The following is a 19,614-nucleotide window of genomic DNA, read 5'->3' on the forward strand; positions in this document are numbered from 1 at the left end:
GACAAGAGATAAAATTACCCTATTTACTATTCATTATTATTATTTACTATTATTAATTACTTCAAATATATATTTAATTATATGACTACCCTATGAGGCATGATGCAGCTATCATTATTTCACTTTATCAATGAGAAAACATTTAAAAATCAAAGAACCACATTTCAAAAGGCCCAGATTGTTAAATTTATTACCCAGCACCTGGTGATGATCACCAGATATGTGGATTTTACCCACATCCAAGAAGTCCCCGCCATCTGGCAGGGAGCAGCGGATGGAGAGGAAAAAGCAAAAATGGAGCGGTAAACCAGCATTAAGTTGGAACTTCGTAACTCTGGTTCCTGGAAAAATCAGAGAATCATTGACATAAAGGATGTCAGCTATAGTCAGTAATAAGAGTGGAACCCAGGCCATGAGGGGTTTGATAAAGTCTGCTGATTTATTTAGGTTAGGTGAGTGAGTCTCTAAAAAGGAAAATGCTATTAAGTAAGCTCAAGTCGCAGGCACAAAGAATGAAAGGTAAAGATGACAAGCACTTGTAAATCTTCATCAATGATAAAAAGGCTGTCTAACAACGACAATACGTCAATTACATCTCAACAGTGAAGAAAAGGCTGTGCACTTAGAAATCTAACTGCAGGCTGGGCTACAGCGGCTGCGTGTGGTGGAAAGGGGATAAGAGCAGAATTAGAAGATCTAGGGCCCAGATTTCTAACCCGTACAACTAAGAGACTGGATAACCTTCTCTCCCAAGGGCCTCCCAGCTGCAAAATTCCTTCAGATACAAAACTGCAGTTACTGCTGAGCGTGGCTCAGCTGAGGCACCTGGAGAGCCACCACTGGAGGTCAGTCCAACAAGTACAACTTATTTCACTCTGCAATGTTACACATTTGGCTTAATTTCTGCACTTCTCTGGGAACAAGAAGAGGGTTAAGAAGAAGATGGTGGAGTTAAAATACTTATTTTTAATCTCATTTTTTTCATAGCTTCAAAATATGCAGTTTCCACAGCATTTTAAAATTTGAGAGTTGCATAGTGGTATTAACTTTATGTCAACAATAAAAATATGCAGGAGAGCATGAACTGATACCTTTCTTCCTTTTATGTTCCCTCTCAACCTGCCTGAGTCCTAACAGAGCAGACAAGATTGCTGAACCCTTTCTTTAAGTGGATTGTAACTGGTAACTTTTCCCACATATGACACCAACCTTGAAATGGTCAACTCTTTAGAAACATAATTTGTTGTTGAGATGTAATTGACGTATTGTCGTTGTTAGACAGCCTTTTTATCATTGATGAAGATTTACAACTCTTTAGAAACACAAACAAAACGTCTGACTCTGCAGCCCCATGGACTGCAGCACGCTAGGCTTCCCTGTCCTTCACCATCTCCTGGAGATTGCTCAAACTCACGTCCACCGAGTTGGTGATTCTACCTCATCATCTGGCACTAGCAATTTACCCTTTGCAGCAAACATTCACCTTTCAATCAATCTGAGGGCAGCCACAGAGCCAGGTACAGGCAGACTTGGAATATATTGACCAATTTCTCTCCCTTAGAATGGTGTTCCTTTACAACATACTTTTTGTAGTTCAAATGGAACTTTGGAAATAATAGAAATTTACTGATTAAAAGGCTCCTAAATGACCTTCCCCATTTTCCTGGGTGACTCCAGTTCCCTCAAAAGCTAACAGATACTGAAGTGGCCACATGGCCCTGTTTACCTACTGTCACGAGTTTCAGTGCTGTTACTTTCTTCAAGTTTAATTTACTTACTCACACTCTTCTTAATACCCAGTATAATTTAAGTCTCTTTCTTCCTCACACCCTAATGTATCATTAAAGAAATAGATTAAGGTAAAAATATATTAACCTTTGGCTTTAATATTGTGTCAATTTTCTGAGGGGCAGATCATCCAATAATCCAGTTGCCTTCCATGTTTAAATAAAACTACATTTAACAAATCAGGGTATGTGTTGATTTTGGAATTGGCCTTCTACTAAAATAAACAAACTTAAATGCCTGTAAGTCCAAAAGAAAAAAAAAAAAGGTTTCCCTAATTAGGAATTATAGTTCTGAGTATTTATCCAGAAGAATTCAAAGTCAGGTCTTAAATATTTGCACATTCATGTTCCTAGCAACATTATCCATGACAGCCAAAACATGGAAGTAACCCAAGTGTCCATCAACAGATGAATGGATAAACAAAATGTAGTATATACATACAAAGGAATATTAATATTATTCAGCCCTAAAAAGGAAGGAAATTCTGAAACCTGCTATAAGATGGATGCATATCGATGACATGATGCTAAGTAAAATATGCCAGACATAAATCATATATGATTCCACTTATATGAGGTACCTAGGACAGTCAAATTCAGAGAGACAGAAAGAAAAGTAGTGGTTGCCAGGGGAACCACTATGGGAAGAGAGAGAATAGGGAGTAGTTGTTAATAGGTACAGAATTTTTTTAGTTTTACAAAAAGAAAGAGTTCTGGAGGTTAGCTGTACAACAATATGAACATACTTAATGCTACTGAACTGTACACTTAAAAAAATGGTTAGGAAGGCAAATTTTACATCATGTGTATTTTACCACAATTTCAAAAAATTCTTCTTTATGTCACAAAGCTAAATCCCAGGGCTGAAAGTCCTTTCAGTTTGAACCAGCACATTATCCATCATTTCAAAAACACTTGGCAGGGTGAGAAGTCAAGCAAGACAAATAGCTCTCTCTGAGTACCTTACGTTGCTTAATGACAGGTGTGTTGTCCGAAATAATTAGCTTTTAAAAAGGAGTAGCCTTAACCCTCCTATGGAACTGGTTAGAGATCTCAGTTTCCCTTCATTAAGTTCCTGACAGCTCAATGTCCTCACATCTGTCACTGTTTGGGAGACTGATTCCAAGAACATAAATTGCTTCGAGGACTGGGCAACAAATTTATTCTGGTTCACAGGACAGAGCTGAACCCATCTGTTTTCTAATCAAAAGCCATATTTGAATCAGTTGTGCTCCATCACAGGACCACACTAATGGGAGCAGTACAATCATATGGTATTTTCCTCCTTTCTATCCCTGTAGTACACACGATTATGGGAAACACAAATCAATTAAAGGCATGACAGCACCCTCAGAAACAGGGCCTCTGCAGACTGTAGGACCTTCAACCAATTCCATTTTTATCTGTTAATTCTTCGGACTACAGTGATTCATTTCCTCTAAGTGACATGGTTTCTTTCTGAATTACACACGGGAAAATATTCTTACCAACTTACCTTAATCTTTTTTTAAGCTGTAAACTGTCATGGATGATCCTTTTAACAAACTCTAATTCACCTCCTTCTGCCATGATCTCTGTGATTCCTCCTGTATTTACAGAACTGGGTGGGGGTCTTCGAGGATTTCGAGAATTTACTCCCTGAACAACAACAACAACAAAAACCCTGGTGAAAAATTTTTACAACTTAAGACCAGGTCTCTGTAACCTAGTTCTAAGTAAGAATGCTTAGACATAATTTCAATTTCCAAGTACCATGCTAGACTTAGGATTTAAAAATCATATAACCATGGCATTTGAAACAACTACATTCAAGTAAATATTCCTTCCCTAAAGGGTCTTTACCTTCCATCTTTGTGATTAAACATATTAACATTGTACTTTTTTATGTAACAATTCTGTCACTTTTTCTTTATGTTTTCTGTCTTGGTATTATATACTGAAAATATTCCACCCAAAGACTATAAAAACATTGAATTTTGTTTTCTTCTAGTACGGTTTCACTTTTAAATTTCAAATATTTAATCCACTCCTACCCCACATCATATTCAAAAAAAAAAATCCAAGTAGAACAAAGATTTAAATATAAATAGCTAAAACAATAAAACTTAGAAGAAAACATAGGAGTAAATATGCTTCTTAGCTATGATACCAAAAGCATAAGCAACAACAAAAACCAGATAAACTGGTAAAAGTAAATAAAAAAAAAAAGCAAAAACTTCTCAGCTGCAAAGGACACTGCCAAGAAAGTACAAAGACAACCCACAGAATGAGAGATAATATTTGCAATAATATACCTAATAAGGGGCTTCCCTGATAGCTCAGTTGGTAAAGAATACGCCTGCAATGCAGGAGACCCCGATTCAATTCCTGGGTTGGGAAGATCTGCTGGAGAAGGTATAGGTTACCCACTCCAGTATTCTTGGGCTTCCCTTGTGGCTCAGTTAGTAAAGAATCTGCCTACAATATGAGAGACCTGGATTTGATCCCTGGGTTGGGATGATTCCCTGGAGAAGGGAAAGGCTATACCTACTCCAAGGGGCTTGCATACAGAATAAAGAATTTTTACAATAGTCAGAAGAAAAACAGCCCAATTCAACTGGGCAAAGGATCTGAACAGGCCTTTATCCAAAGAAGATACACAAATGATCAAAAAATACATGAAAAGATGTTCAACATCATTAGCCATCAGGGACATGCACGTTCAAACCACAATGAGCTACCACTTCATTCCTCCTAGCATAGCTGGAACCAAGAAGATAGTAACAAGTGTTGACAAAGATGTGGACAAACTAGAAGTCTCACACACTAGTTATACAGAAAACGGTGCAGCCACTTTGGAAAACATTCTGGCAGTTCCTCAGTTAAACACACAGTTACCAGATGACCTAGTAATTCTGCTCCTAGGCATATACCTAAGAGAAGCGAAAACATGTTCATGCAAACACTTGTACAACAATACTCGCAGTAGCTTTCATAATAGCCAAAAAGTGCCTAAAACCCAAATGTCTATTGATGAACGAATGGATTGATAAAGGGGTATTTCCACACAATGGAATATTTATTCAGCAATAGAAATAAACTAATACATGGTATGATATGGGTGAACCCTGAAAACATACTATGTTTAGTGAAAGAAGTTAGCCACAAAAGAACACAGATTTTATAACTCCATTTTAATGAAATGTTCAAAATACGCAACTCCAGAAACGGAAAGTAGACTAGGACTAAGGGGGCTGCAGGGAAACCAAGAGTAACTGTTAATGGATGTGGGGCTTTTTATTGGGGGGGGGGAATGATGAAAATGTTCTAAAGTTAATTGGGTAATGGTTGCACAATTCTGTGAATATACTGCTGCTGCTGCTGCTGCTAAGTCGCTTCAATCACGTCCGACTCTGTGCGACCCCATAGACGGCAGCCCACCAGGCTCCGCTGTCCCTGGGATTCTCCAGTCAAGAACACTGGACTGGGTTGCCATTTCCTTCTCCAATGCATGAAAGTGAAAAGTGAAAGGGAAGTCGCTCAGTTGTGTCCAACTCTTAGCGACCCCATGGACTGCAGCCTACCAGGCTCCTCTGTTCATGGGATTTTCCAGGCAAGAGTACTGGCGTGGGGTGCCATTGCCTTCTCCAGTGAATATACTAAAAATAATAAAATTCTACCCTTTAAGTAGGTGAACTGATGGCATGAAAATTACATTTCAGTAAAGCTGATGTAAAAAGATATTTAATTCTGGTGCCAGTTATAGTCTATTTCTTCATCTGGAAGCTCATTCTACAAGAATATTCACTTTGGAAAATCCAGCTTACACTTATGGCCTGTGAAACTTTACATGTATATAGACTATCTCAGTATTTTTCTTAAAAATGTACTCTAGGATGTAGCTATTTTAGATCTTAAATTTATCTGTACCAAGAGCCAAAATTTAATTTCCTAAATATCAATAACCTCAGATATGCAGATGACACTACCCTTATGGCAGAAAGTGAAGAGGAACTCAAAAGCCTCTTGATGAAAGTGAAAGAGGAGAGTGAAAAGGTTGGCTTGAAGCTCAACATTCAGAAAACTAAGATCATGGCATCTGGTCCCATCACTTCATGGGAAATAGATGGAAAAACAGTGGAAACAGTGTCAGACTTTATTTTTTTGGGCTCCAAAATCACTGCAGATGCTGACTGCAGCCATGAAATTAAAAGACGCTTGCTCCTTGGAAGGAAAGTTATGACCAACCTTGATAGTATATTAAAAAGCAGAGACATTACTTTGCCAACCAAGGTCCGTCTAGTCAAGGCAATGGTTTTTCCCGTGGTCATGTATGGATGTGAGAGTTGGACTGTGAAGAAAGCTGATCGCCGAAGAATCGATGCTTTTGAACTGTGGTGTTGGAGAAGACTCTTGAGAGTCCCTTATACTGCAAGGAGATCCAACCAGTCCATTCTAAAGGAGATCAACCCTGGATGTTCATTGGAGGGACTGATGCTAAAGCTGAAACTGCAATACTGTGGCCACCTCATGCGACGAGTTGACTCAATGGAGAAGACTCTGATGCTGGGAAAGGTTGGGGGCGGGAGGAGAAGGGGACGACGGAGAATGAGATGGCTGGATGGCATCACCGACTCTGTGGACATGAGTTTGAGTGTACTCCGGGAGTTGGCGATGGACAGGGAGGCCTGGCGTGCTGTGATTCATGGGGTCGCGGAGAGTTGGACACGACTGAGTGACTGAACTGAACTGAACTGAAATCCTGCTTTACTTCATGCTCCAATCTAGAATGTTATTGTTAATAAATTTGTGTCCACCTCACACCCAACTCAAATCTGATCCATGTGGAATTTATTTTGTTATGAGGTATGTAAATGGTATTTTAGAGCATCTGAGTGATTCTAAAAACAATTTATTCTAAGTTTTAAGCATACACAACACCCCTTGTTTCCTCTAAATAATATTTCTATTAACTTTTCTTTAGATGAGGAAAAATTAGGTTAAATCAATAATATTTTATTGATTTTCAACAGCTTAGCTATTTTCAGCCAATGTATGAGCTGCTTTAAGCCAATGTATCAGCTGTTTTTAGCCATTTTCATGAGCAAATGTATTTTATTTCATAAAATCAATACACTCATTTCAAGTTGGAACACTAAATCAGCCATTTGTTTACTATCAAATGATAGCTGGCTGTATAAACAGTGATCTTTCCTTAGGCCAAAAAGCCCAATACAGGAGTAGACTGTAACCTAAGTTGGTCCAATCAGAAGAAATCCAAATGTTCGATGGTTTGAAAAAGAAAAGAACTCCCTCCTCACCCTCTCCCTCTCCCCATACATTACTCTGCCACAAGTAAACCAACGTGAGAATAGAAACAACCAAGGGTCAGATCAGAACCAAAGGGAACTTGAAAAAAATCTCAGCCTTGATATTATGAGGAACTCCTTGATCAAACTGTTTCTGAAGTTCATTCTATTGCTGGATTTCTCAGATACATAAACCAATAAACCTTTTTGGAAAGTCAATCTGAATTAGATTTTTCAGGTGCTTGATTACAGAAGTATCCTAACTGATACAGCTTCCAAAATAAATGTTGCTCTTATCTTTGCAGACAAGGAAAACTTAGATAAATATTCAACTACTTTAAAGGAGAAGCTATTTTACCTTGGCTTCCAACTGATTGGCAAAAAAGGGAGGATTACACATGCAAAAGTCATAAATTATCTCAGATTCTTCTTTAAGAGCATCCATCAGGAGTGTCTTCTGTGGTACTTTAACCACTAGGAAAAAAAAAAGAGACTTAACTACTATTAATACTGTGACACTTTTCATATATATGCACGAATTCTACGATACTAGTCCCTTCAAGAGGCGGTGTCTGATTTCCCTCTCCTTGAGTGCAGCTTCCCTCAATGACTTGCTTTTATCGAAACGAATATGATAGAAGTAAAAGGGTATCCCTTCTGAGGCTAGGTCATAAAAAGCAATACAGCTTCCTCCTTGCCCTATCACTTAAACAACTTGTTCTATGCGAAGCCAGCTGACAGGCTCCAAGGATGCTTAAGTAGTCCTGAGGAAAGATCCACATGGCAGTGAACTAAAGCTTCCTGCCTACACCCACGTAAGTGAGCCATCTTGGAAGCAAATCTCTATCCCCAATCTTTCAGACTACCTCATGAAAGACTCTGAACCAGAACCACCTGGCTAGGCCACACCCAAATTCCTGACCCACATGAATGATGAGATAATAAATGTTTACTGTCTAAACTGCCAGATTTGGGGGTAATTTGTAATACAGGAATGGATAACTAAAAAACTCATTAATAATATATTAGCGGACTTCCTTGGTGGTCCAGTGGCTAAAACTCCATGCTCCCAATGACCATGGGTTCAGGTTTGATCTCTGGTCAGGGAACTAGATACAACATGCTGCAATGATCTGCAACTAAGAGTTCACAGGCCACAACAGAAGACCCACATGCCACAACAAAGATCGAAGATCGGGGGGGGAAAAAAAATTGAAGATCCTGTGAACTGTAGCTAAGACCCAGTGCAGTCAAATAAATAAAGATTTCATATATATATTAATATCTCCCCTTATGATATGTTTAACACTAGTAAGAAAAGTCGATTTCTTAGATAGCCAGTGTAAATCTGCTGCATGACTCAGGGAGCTCAAACTGGGGCTCTGTGACAAATGAGAGGGGTGGGATGGAATAGGAGGGAGGTCCAAGAGAGAGGGAACATATGTTTACCTATGGCAGACTCAAGTTGATACATGGCAGAAACCAACACAATACTGTAAGGCAATTATCCTTCAATTAAAAATAAATAACTTAAAAAAAAGAAAAGCTTATTTCTTCCAAAGAGAGACATAAAGTCTCTTTAATGCCAAAAAAAAACAACCCCAAAAAACTGCCTTTTATGTCAACAATAAGCACAGAAATAAAAGTAAAAGCTCTACTTGAATACACTGTTTAAGTCAGGGCACCCCATCAGTCTCTTACGGTACTTATGTAACTTGAAGGGGCTTCCCCAGTGGCTCAGTGGTTAAGAATCTGCCTGCAATACAGCACACAGGAGACAAGGGTCCGACCCCTGGGTCGGGAAGATCTCCTGAGGGAGGAAACGGCAACCCACTCCAATAGTTTGGTCAGGATAATCCTATGGAGCCTGGTGGGCTATAGTTGGTGGGGTCGCAGAGTCGGAAATAACTGAGCGACTTAGCGCAAAGGAGATTTGACTATTTGTAGCACAGTTCTATGTACTGAAATAAAAAAGATGGTACAGTTTAAACAACAGCAGGATTTTCTTCCTTTTAAAATCCTGGTAACTAGGTTACTCCATATACAGTTGGTTCTCATTAGCAGTAAAGTCACCACAAACACTGAATTAGTGAATACTGAACCACTGACTCCTAAGAGAAATACAGGGTTAGGCAGCTTCAAGCCTCTGATCACATTTTCATCACCCGACCTGTATATATCCTATTTTATATATCTCTGTTTAGAGACACCATATTTAATACACAGGCTTCCCTGGTGGCTCAGAAGTTAAAGCGCCTGCCTGCAATGCAGGAGACCTGGGTTTGATCCCTGGGTCGGGAAGATCCCCTGGAGAAGGAAATGGCAACCCACTCCAGTATTCTTGCCTGGAGAATCCCATGGACGGAGGAGCCTGGTGGGCTACAGTCCACAGGGTCGCAAAGAGTAGGACACGACTGAGCGACTTCACTTTCACTTTCAATATACATTACTGACTCATCAACATTGAACTCATGGCCAACAACAACTATGTCTGAAGAAAACTTATCTGACACATGTATTTTCTGTAAGGCGCATCACAGCCTTCTTGTACTCAGGAACACTAGTACTCAAGTACTATGTTTAGGGGCCATTAAAAACAGCACAATCACCAAGAACTGCACAGAACTACAACAAAAAAAGTGCTACTAAATAGATCATGAAAAGAACACTTGTTTACAGTGTGAGTTGAAAGGAGACAGCACGGAAAAGAAAAAGAAAGACAGCAGGGAACACACACACTGGGTGATTCAAATGTTTTTCCATTTTGCACATCTCTGTGAATGACCACAGAAGAACCACAAGTATTGATTTGGGGGCTAAAAATAGCCACATGTAAGCAAACTTTAGCAAGTAGGCAAATTCACAAATACAGAATCCACAAATTATGACGATTGGCTGCGTTCACTCTGTTTCTGAGTTGATTCTGATAACAAAGCAGCAAACCCAATTACAACTGTACCAAATTTTCAAAGATTACCAAAGGTTGTATATTAAAGCAAAAGATAATGAGATGAGTTAAATTAGAAAAACAGGTTAACAAACAAAACTTTAAAGGAATATTGATTCTACAGAGCTAACCTTTTATAAGATCAGATAAGTTATTCTGCTCCACATTCTTCTTTGCGTAGTTGAAGCACATATCATCTACTTCTGTTGCAAGGAAATACCAGCCGTTTAAGGTTGTTCCAAGTAAAGGATAGATGCAGGATGCCCCAGTACCTAGTGAAATAAGAATTCAAAACACGTTGCACACACCTGAGCAGAAGGTGACAACAATCAGCAAAAACACCATTCTTCTTTTCTTAGAATCCTATAGCCTTAACAGCTTAAAACAACAAGCTGGTACTGATTATACATATATTGCAGCTACTGGTTTCGTGTATTAGTCTTACAGCATAATTAGTTTCAAATTTCCTAGAGAAGAGAAACCTTCCTGCCCTCATTGTATACTGTGTGTAAAATGAAGTATGGCTGGATCAAGAAATACAAGACTGACCAGCTGAAAACTGTCAAAACAATTCACTTTATAAAAAGTCTTCATTTTAAATCTCTCATGAAATTTAATTTTCTTGAAAGAAATCAATGTAATTTGTTAAAACAGCACAGGAGTATCTTACATAGACAAACGTACACATCCCATTCTACAGAAGCAGGAAAAAATACATAGAGTATAAGATTTTTATAATATTAAATCACCCAATTTCCCACATATCTATCTGTAAGTTGTTACTTGAAGGAAACCAGAAGTAAAAAGGATTTATTTCTCAGATGTGGAAGCATGGAAAAACATTTGATCCAGGTCCAAAACATCAGTCATAAACTGGTCCCACCACAGTTTCAAGGGAGACTTTCAAAGGCAAATGCTCCAGGCAAATATCTCTCTGACAATTAGGGTTCGGTCCTAAACTTGCATGTAGAACCTCTAACCATAGATTGGACAAGCATATACTAACCACAAATAATTGCCACTCACTGATCTTGGCCAATGAGATCCTAAAGAGTATATTCAAGAGAAGAAAAGCCGGCATTTTTCTCAGAAGCTCACAGTAGTCAGCCCACTTTCCAGGTCCACATTTTGCTGCCAGTCTAGCCTTAGAAGGATTTGGCAGGAAGAACTAGAGGCCAGAGAAATGCCTAACCCAGAGGAAAGCGAGGGTCCTCTTACTGCTTCCTCAGAACAGGCGAGTAAAAGATACGACAAGGACTGATAGCCCGAGCACTTAAGATCTTTCGACAGTCACAGTGATGCTACATTTATTGTCATGTTTACTAATAACATCCTGGCCCTGATGCTACTAGGCAAACATCTCTGTGGGATGTGGGCGGTGGTGAGGGAAGGACTGGTAAAAGGTGCTCACGCCCCTCTCAGAATCCACAAATATGTAGACCCTGCTAGTCATTCTGGAAAGACAGTCACTCAAATAAGGAAATTAAGGAAATTTAAGTAGCACTTCCAGCTCTGTATAAAAAAACTCAGAGCAGATCCCAGGCCCTTGAGTCTCACACAACGGCCCCTCTCCTCGTACTTTAATTTCATTTAAAAGCAAAAAGAAAAAGGACATCTCCCTTCAGCTGTCCAAAGATCAGGTGCCATCAGGGTAATAAACAAAGGTCAAAGACCTGCCCTCTGACAAAAAAATCAAGTTTCTCAATTCTTAAGACCAAAATACTTGCATTCTAACATTCTAATCCCCTCAGAAAGCTGAATGACATTTTAAAATGGGTAATAATCCCTACAATGATAAATAAAAATGGAAAGTGTATAATGATAGAATTAAAGCAAACTAATGGAGTCTGGGGGAAGAATTTATATAAAACCCTAATTAGAATGAATGTGATTTCAGCAAGAGTGCCCCTTGTGAAGAACTAAAATCCATTAACCTCCTAGATCCCCAAGTGCTATTTTAGAGGGTTTGGGGCATAATTAAAATAAATTAGTACTAAATAGGCTCCAAGCTTTTTAAAACCCATTAGCCAATCTTCTGTGAGGAACATAAAAGAAACTTCTTTTAAACCCCATTATTTTTACCTAGTGCTTAGTTCGTATCATGTGTTCAGAATTTTGAATGTTGAAAGAACAATGTATTTATCCATCAACATTCAACAAATCATTTACTGAGCACCTGCTGTGTGCCAAAAACTTTGCGAAGACTTTGAATGTTAAAGTATTAATAACAGACTTGGTACTTTGCAATTGGGTGCCAGAGAAAAACATTAATCAATCAGACAAGTCAATGTGGTTTTTAAAAAATACCATGAAGGAAAATATATGGTTTTCTAAAGTTTATATTCAAGGAACGTATCTTATGCTGGAAAGTCAGAGGCTTTCTTAGAAAATAAGGCTTGAGTTGACAGTTCAGTTCAGTCGCTCAGTCGTGTCCAACTCTCTGTGACCCCATGTACTGCAGCAGGCCAGGCCTCCCTGTCCATCACCAACTCCTGGAGTTTACTCAAACTCATGTTCATTTAGTCAGTGATGTGATCCAACCATCTCATTCTCTGTCGTCCCCTTCTCCTGTCTTCAATCCTTCCCAGCATCAGGGTCTTTTCCAATGAGTAAGTTCTTCCCATCAGGTGGCCAAAGTATTGGAGTTTCAGCTTCAGCATCAGTCCTTCCAATGAATATTCAGGACTGATTTCCTTCAGGATTGACTGGTTGGATCGCCTTGGAGCCAAGGGGACTCTCAAGAAGTCTTCTCCAACACCACTGTTCAAAAGCATCAATTCTTCTGCGCTCAGCTTTCCTTATAGTCCAACTCTCACATCCATACATGACTACTGGAAAAAACAGCTTTGACGAGACAGAACTTTTTTGGCAAAGTAATGTCTCTGCTTTTTAATATGTTGCTAGGTTGGTCATAACTTTTCTTCCAAGGAGCAAGCATCTTTTAATTTCATGGCTGTAGTCATCACCTGCAGTGATTTTGGAGCCCACTGTTTCACCAACTATTTGCCATGAAGTGATGGGACCAGATTCCATGACCTTAGTTTTCTGAAATGTTGAGTTTTAAGCCAACCGTTTCACTCTCCTCTTTCACTTTCATCAAGAGGCTCTTTAGTTCTTCCCTTTCTTCCACAAGGGTGGTTTCATCTGCGTATCTGAGGTTATTGATATTTCTCCCAGCAATCTTGATTCCAGCTTGTATTTCATTCAGTCCAGCATTTCTCATACTCTGCATGTAAGTTAAATAACCAGGGTGACAATATACAGCCTTGCCGTACTCCTTTCCTGATTTGGAACCAGTCTGTTGTTCCATGTCCAGTTCTAACTGTTGTTTCTTGACACGCATACAGATTTCTCAGAGGCAGGTCAGGTGGTCTGGAACTCCCATCTCTTTCAGAATTTTCCACAGTTTGTTGTGATCCACACAGTCAAAGGCTTTGGCATAGTCAATAAAGCAGAAATAGATTTTTTTCTGGAACTCTCTTGCTTTTTCTATGATCCAACGGATGTTGGCAATTTGATCTCTGGTTCCTCTGCCTTTTCTAAATCCAACTTGAACATCTGGAAGTTCATGGTTCACATACTATTGAAGCATGGCTTGGAGAATTTTGAGCATTACTTTACTAGTGTGTGAGGTAAGTGCAATTGTGCAGTAGTTTGAACATTCTTTGGCATTGCCTTTCTTTGTGATTAGAATGAAAACTGACCTTTTCCAGTCCAGTGGCCACTGCTGAGTTTTCAAATCTGCTGGCATATTGAGTGCAGCACTTTCACAGCATCATGTTTTAGGATGTGAAATGGCTTAACTGGAATTCCATCACCTCCACTAGCTTTGTTTGTAGCGATGCTTCCTAAGGCCCACTTGACTTTGCAAACCAGGATGTCTGGCTCTAGGTGAATGATCACACCGCTGTGATTATCTGGGTCATGAAGATCTTTTTTGTACAGTTCTTCTGTGTATTCTTGCCACCTCTTCTTAACATCTTCTGCTTCTCTTAGGTCCATACTATTTCTGTCCTTTATTGTGCCCATCTTTGCATGAAATGTTCCCTTGGTAGCTCTAATTTTCTTGAAGAGATCTCTAGTCTTTCCCATTCTATTGTTTTCCTCTATTTCTTTGCATTGATCACTGAGGTAGGCTTTCTTATCTCTCCTTGCTATTCCTTGGAACTATGCATTCAAATGGGTATATCTATCCTTGTCTCCTTTGCTTTTCACTTCTCTTCTTTTCACAGCTATTTGTAAGACCTCCCCAGACAACCATTTTGACTTTGCATTTCTTTTTCTTGGGGATGGTCTTGACAAGTACAAGTATGGGGAAGAGTTGGCAAGTACAGTAGAAATGAGAAATAATGAGGTGATGGTGGGAAACTCCAGGCAGGGGGAACAACATGTACAAAGAATCATGTCTGATTAGAACTAAAGACAAGTGTAGAAACCAGAAAAAGAATATAAGGTGAGGGTTAGAGAGACCTAGAGGGGCAAGAATCAGACAATGAAAATTCTAATAGGCCTACTAAAGGTTTTGGGTGTTTATCACAGAAGCAAGAGAAAGTCATTAAAATGGTAAATGTAATAATTAAGACATAGATTTAAACATACTTTCTGGAATGAAGAGGCAACAGAGCGGATGAGAACAGAGCAGTTGAGAAGCTATTTTGAAGATAGGGAGACATGATGGTGACTCGGACTGGGATGGTGGCAACTGAGATGGAGAAAGGTAGATGATTTAAGAAATATTTAAGAAAGGAAAACTATTTAAGGGTAAAAGATGACAGACACTGTCAGTGAGAATGGAGAGAAGTAAAAATCAAGGATGACAGGGTGGGCTGTGAGGGAGCTGTTGAAATAAGGAACAAAGGAAGAGGACCAAGATTAGGAAGGAAGAATCTGAGTTTGGTCTTGGATATTGCAAAATCTGAGATGTCTCTGATATATCCAAGTTTCTTGTATATTTTGGACCAGAGTTCAAGAAAAGTAATCTGAGTTGGAGGAATAAACAATCTGTAGGTTATCTGCATGGAGGCAGAAAATAAAGTCGTAGAGATGGATGAAATTGCCTACAGGTAGAATGCCAACAGGGAAAGAGTTAAGACTGAGCTTCAGAAATTCTCAATATTTAATAGCCAGATACAAGAAAGGAAGCCTGAAAAGGGGAGAGAGTGACTAAAAATGAAAAGGGAAAACCAGAGGAGTCTGGTGTTGTAGAAGCTAACGGAGCAGAGTGCATTTAAAAGAGAAAGGAGAGGTAGGTAAATGCTGCTGGAAAGGTCATGCACTGTGAGCCTTGAAAATGTCAAACATTTACTATCACCTAGAAACTATTAACTATATTAAGAAATAGAGTACAGAGTTTTTAATTCTTCATTCTTTCTATAAAGAATTAATAAAGTCCAACAGATTAACAAATTTTAAACTCTATCAAAATGAAAACACTGGCTATGACAAACATACATTTATAATTTCAAAACAAACCCTGGCTTCATTTCCTTCTGTTTCTCTACTTATTTCCCCAAATGAATCAAACAGGACACTCTTCATTGTAGAAGTTTACAAGTGAACATCTTAAAGTCTTTTTCCTTCCTTTTAAATTAACCCCGTTTGGGGCTGACATTCTCTTCTCAGAGAGACTGACAGCAGGAAAGCCCAGGTGTACCAAAAAAGGACAATGATATCTATAGCCAGTTTCTTTTACACAATAAATACCCAGGAGTTTTCAAAGAAATTGCAAAGACTTTGCAAAATTTATGAAACTTAACGGTTAGCCAAGAAAGAATTTTAAGCCATGTACCTATGTCAATTCCTCTTCGGAGGGTACTTTTGTCTGAGTTCTGATGACCGATCAGATCTTCTACCCAGTGAATATAGTTAAGTCTCAAGGGAACTGTAGGAATCAGTCTCTCCAGCGGAATATCAATAGAAAGTCCAAAATCTTCCCTTAGCAGAGTACACGTCAGAGCTCTGACTGCTTCAGGGTCTTTAAAATTAAGACTGAAAGGTGGAGAAAAAGAAGTAAAACTCATGAGTAAGATGCGCTATGCTGCAAAAGCTCTATGGCAACCAGGCAGTACCAAACATCTATTTGAATTTCCTAGGAGATCACACATAAATAGTTATGCAGGAGCATTCAGGGCAGCGGCAAACACACATGGGCGTGTAACAGTCACAGTATAAGAGAGGCAGCATAAATTTCCTCCAAAAATACTGCATCCTCATACATGAAGCATAGAGGACCAGAGTACCTCAGTTCCAGTTCCTGCCGAGTTGTCTCCTTACTTAGTTATGTAACTTTGGACAAGTTATTTAGCCTCTATGAGGCCATTTTCTCCACTGTAAAATGGGGATAAGAATACCTACACTCAGAGCTGCTGTGTGATGATCTGTGAAAAGTACTAGCATAATGCCTACTACATAGTAGCTGTTTCACAAATGCTGGCTATGTTTACTATCACCATTAACATGATTTGATAGCAGCATTCTTTGAAAATCATACGTAAAAGTGGAAAGAAACCAGTATAAGATGTTTAATAATGAAAACAGGTTAACATATTTAAATACAACAAAAATTACAAATATTAAATTTTAAATGTGACTAATTTTAGCAAGCTTCGTGAGTAGTAATTTACATACCGTAAATTCACCTATAAAGACACAATCGTTTCTTGCGTATTCACGGAGTCATGCAACTATCACCACAATCCAATCCCATCACCCTCAAAAAAAAAAACCCTGTACCCATTTGCAAGTCATTCCTTATTTCTGCCCTCAGCTCTGGGCAACCACTAACGTAACTTCTGTCTCCAGAGATTGGTCTTTTGTGCACATTTCATACAAATAAATCATATAATGTGGTCTTTACACCTGGATTCTTTCACTTAGCACAGTGTTTGTGAGGTTCATCCATGGTGTAGCATGTATCAGTACTTCATTTCTTTTTATGGCCAAATATTGCTCCATTGTATGGACAACCACACTGCAGTTTATGTACTGGATGAATAACCACATTGGCTATTTGTTTACCCACTTACCACTTGATGGCCATTTGGATTGTTTCTACACTTTGGCTGTCATGAACAATACCACTAATAAATATCCACATACAAGCCTTCACACGGATGAGTTGTTATTTCTCTTGGGTAGATATGGAGGAATATGTCACATGACATATTTACATTTAACTTCTTAAGAACAGGTGTCAATGTAACTATTTTGAGAGGCAGGAGAAGTGTTAAAATGAGATGAAGAAGTAATTTTGCAGCAACAAAATACTGGAACGAAATCAGGAGCATAAGTAACTTCAAAAGTGATTGACTTTACATTAAGTGGGGATTTACGATCTTTTAAAGACAAGTTTCCATAAAACAGTGGGAGTGGAAGTTTGCTGCATAAATATATGCTAGCAATAAAAAGTCTCATTAAAATATGTTAAGCCTATTTAACGGGATATTAATGAGGTCTATTCCTAGGCATCAGAGGTAGATATATATTAATTTTGTCAATTGTGGAGGCTGATAAAAGAGAGTTAATCCACGGGCAAGCAACCATGAACACAGTTTTGCTTCACTCAATAGCACAGCAATTGCCTCAATCAATTTTCACATTAAAAAATCAAAAAGAAGAAGGCTAGCACTGCCTCTGTATTCCTTCCTAATGAAAAGCAGTACAAAAGCAGGTTCAACAAGACAAATTATGTAGCAAAAAAATAAATCTATAAAAACTTAATTGTTAATTCTAACAAGAATATCCTATTTTACTCCTTTGAAATCAGTCAAGTGTTCGAAAAAGATGGGCCAACTACACTTCAGTCTTTGACTGTGTGGATCACAATAAACTGTGGAAAATTCTGAAAGAGATGGGAATACCAGACCACCTGACCTGCCTCTTGAGAAACCTGTATGCAGGTCAGGAAGCAACAGTTAGAACTAGACATGGAACAACAGACTGGTTCTAAATCAGGAAAAGAGTACGTCAAGGCTGTATATTGTCACCCTGCTTATTTAACTTATATGCAGAGTACATCACGAGAGATGCTGGGCTGAAAGAAGAACAAGCTGGAATCAAGATTGCGGGGAGAAATATCAATAACCTCATATATGCAGATGACACCACTCTTATGGCAGAAAGGGAAGAAGAACGAAAGAGCCTCTTGATGAAAATGAAAGAGGAGAGTGAAAAATTGGCTTGAAGCTCAACATTCAGAAAACTAAGATCATGGCATCCAGTCCTGTCACTTCATGGCAAATAGACAGGGAAACAGTAGCTGACTTTTTGGGCTCCAAAACCACTGCAAATGGTGACTGCAACCATGAAATTAAAAAACGCTTACTCCTTACAAGGAAAGTTATGACCAACCTAGACAGCATATTAAAAAGCAGAGACATTACTTTCTCAAAAAAGGTCCGTCTAGTCAAGGCTACGGTTTTTCCAGTGGTCATATATGGATGTGAGAGTTGGACTATAAAGAAAGCTGAGCGCAGAAGAATTGATGGTTTTGAACTGTGGTGCTGGAGAAGACTCTTGAGAGTCCCTTGGACTGCAAGGAGATCCAACCAGTCCATCCTAAAGGAAATCAGTTCTGGGTGTACATTGGAAGGACTGATGTTGAAGCTGAAACTCCAACACTTTGGCCACCTGATGCAAAGAACTGACTCATGGGAAAAGACCCTGATGCTGGGAAAGATTGAGGGCAGGAGGAGAAGGGGACCACAGAGGATGAGCTGGTTGGATGGCATCACCAACTCAATGGACATGAGACTGAGTAAGCTCCGGGAGTTGGTGATGGACAGGGAGGCCTGGCGTGCTGCAGTCCGTGGGGTCGCAAAGAGTCGGACACGACTGAGTAACTGAACGGAACTGAACTCCACTTCCTTCAATGATATAGTGATGACAGTCAATTTTTACACATGGAAAGAAGTTCACATCAGAGTACCATACTGCTGCTGCTGCTGCTGCTAAGTCGCTTCAGTCGTGTCCGACTCTGTGCGACCCCACAGACCATAGCCCACCAGGCTCCTCCATGCCTGGGATTCTCCAGGCAAGAACACTGGAGTGGGTTGCCATTTCCTTCTCCAATGCATGAAAGTGAAAAGTGAAAGTGAATTCGCTCAGTCATGTCCGACTCTTAGCGACCCCATGGACTGCAGCCTACCAGGCTCCTCCGTCCATGGGATTTCCCAGACAAGAGTACTGGAGTGGGGTGCCATTGCCTTCTCCGAGTACCATACTAAAAACATTCAAATAAGTTCATGTTTTTTATTCTATAACAGCAGCCCAATCTATTACTAATCTAGCCCAATCATTGCTAGACAGACAAAAGGAATATAAACCCATTCTGATGTCTATGTCCAAGTCTTACAACCTGAAATGCAAAATTTCAGAATTTTTCTATCGAAGCAAGAATAACCTAGATACCTTATAAAGTAAATGATAAAAAGTATTCTCTAAGAGCAGTACCTACTGACAGAATCACTAACCTAACGTTTCTCAATGTTATAATGCACTGGCATTTTGAATAAAATTGTGAAAATCAGGAACTGCAAACTGAAATATTTACTAGCTACTACTCAAAATGCCAATCCTGAGAAGATGTGTCCTT

General features: G+C 39.2%; 1 protein-coding gene across 3 annotated transcripts in view; it reads right to left on the reverse strand.

The window, feature by feature from the left end:
- Window positions 1-19,614, reverse strand: part of METTL16 (methyltransferase 16, RNA N6-adenosine) — a 73,181-nt gene that overhangs the window by 35,790 nt on the left and 17,777 nt on the right. For 2 of the 3 annotated variants that reach the window (XM_055403539.2, XM_055403531.2), the window contains exons 3-6: window positions 15,811-16,010; window positions 10,154-10,294; window positions 7,434-7,549; window positions 3,283-3,425 (exon numbers count right to left, since the gene is read on the reverse strand). In XM_055403539.2, the coding sequence (XP_055259514.1) occupies window positions 3,283-3,425; window positions 7,434-7,549; window positions 10,154-10,214 (320 nt within the window). In that variant the 5' untranslated portion in view covers window positions 10,215-10,294; window positions 15,811-16,010. The remainder of the gene's footprint in view (window positions 1-3,282; window positions 3,426-7,433; window positions 7,550-10,153; window positions 10,295-15,810; window positions 16,011-19,614) is intronic. The other variant, XM_055403558.2, reaches the window with a different exon arrangement.

Source organism: Moschus berezovskii, chromosome 20 (genome assembly GCF_049115385.1).
Source record: "Moschus berezovskii isolate FMDL1 chromosome 20, NW_MosBer_1.0, whole genome shotgun sequence".
Taxonomy (NCBI): domain Eukaryota; kingdom Metazoa; phylum Chordata; class Mammalia; order Artiodactyla; family Moschidae; genus Moschus; species Moschus berezovskii.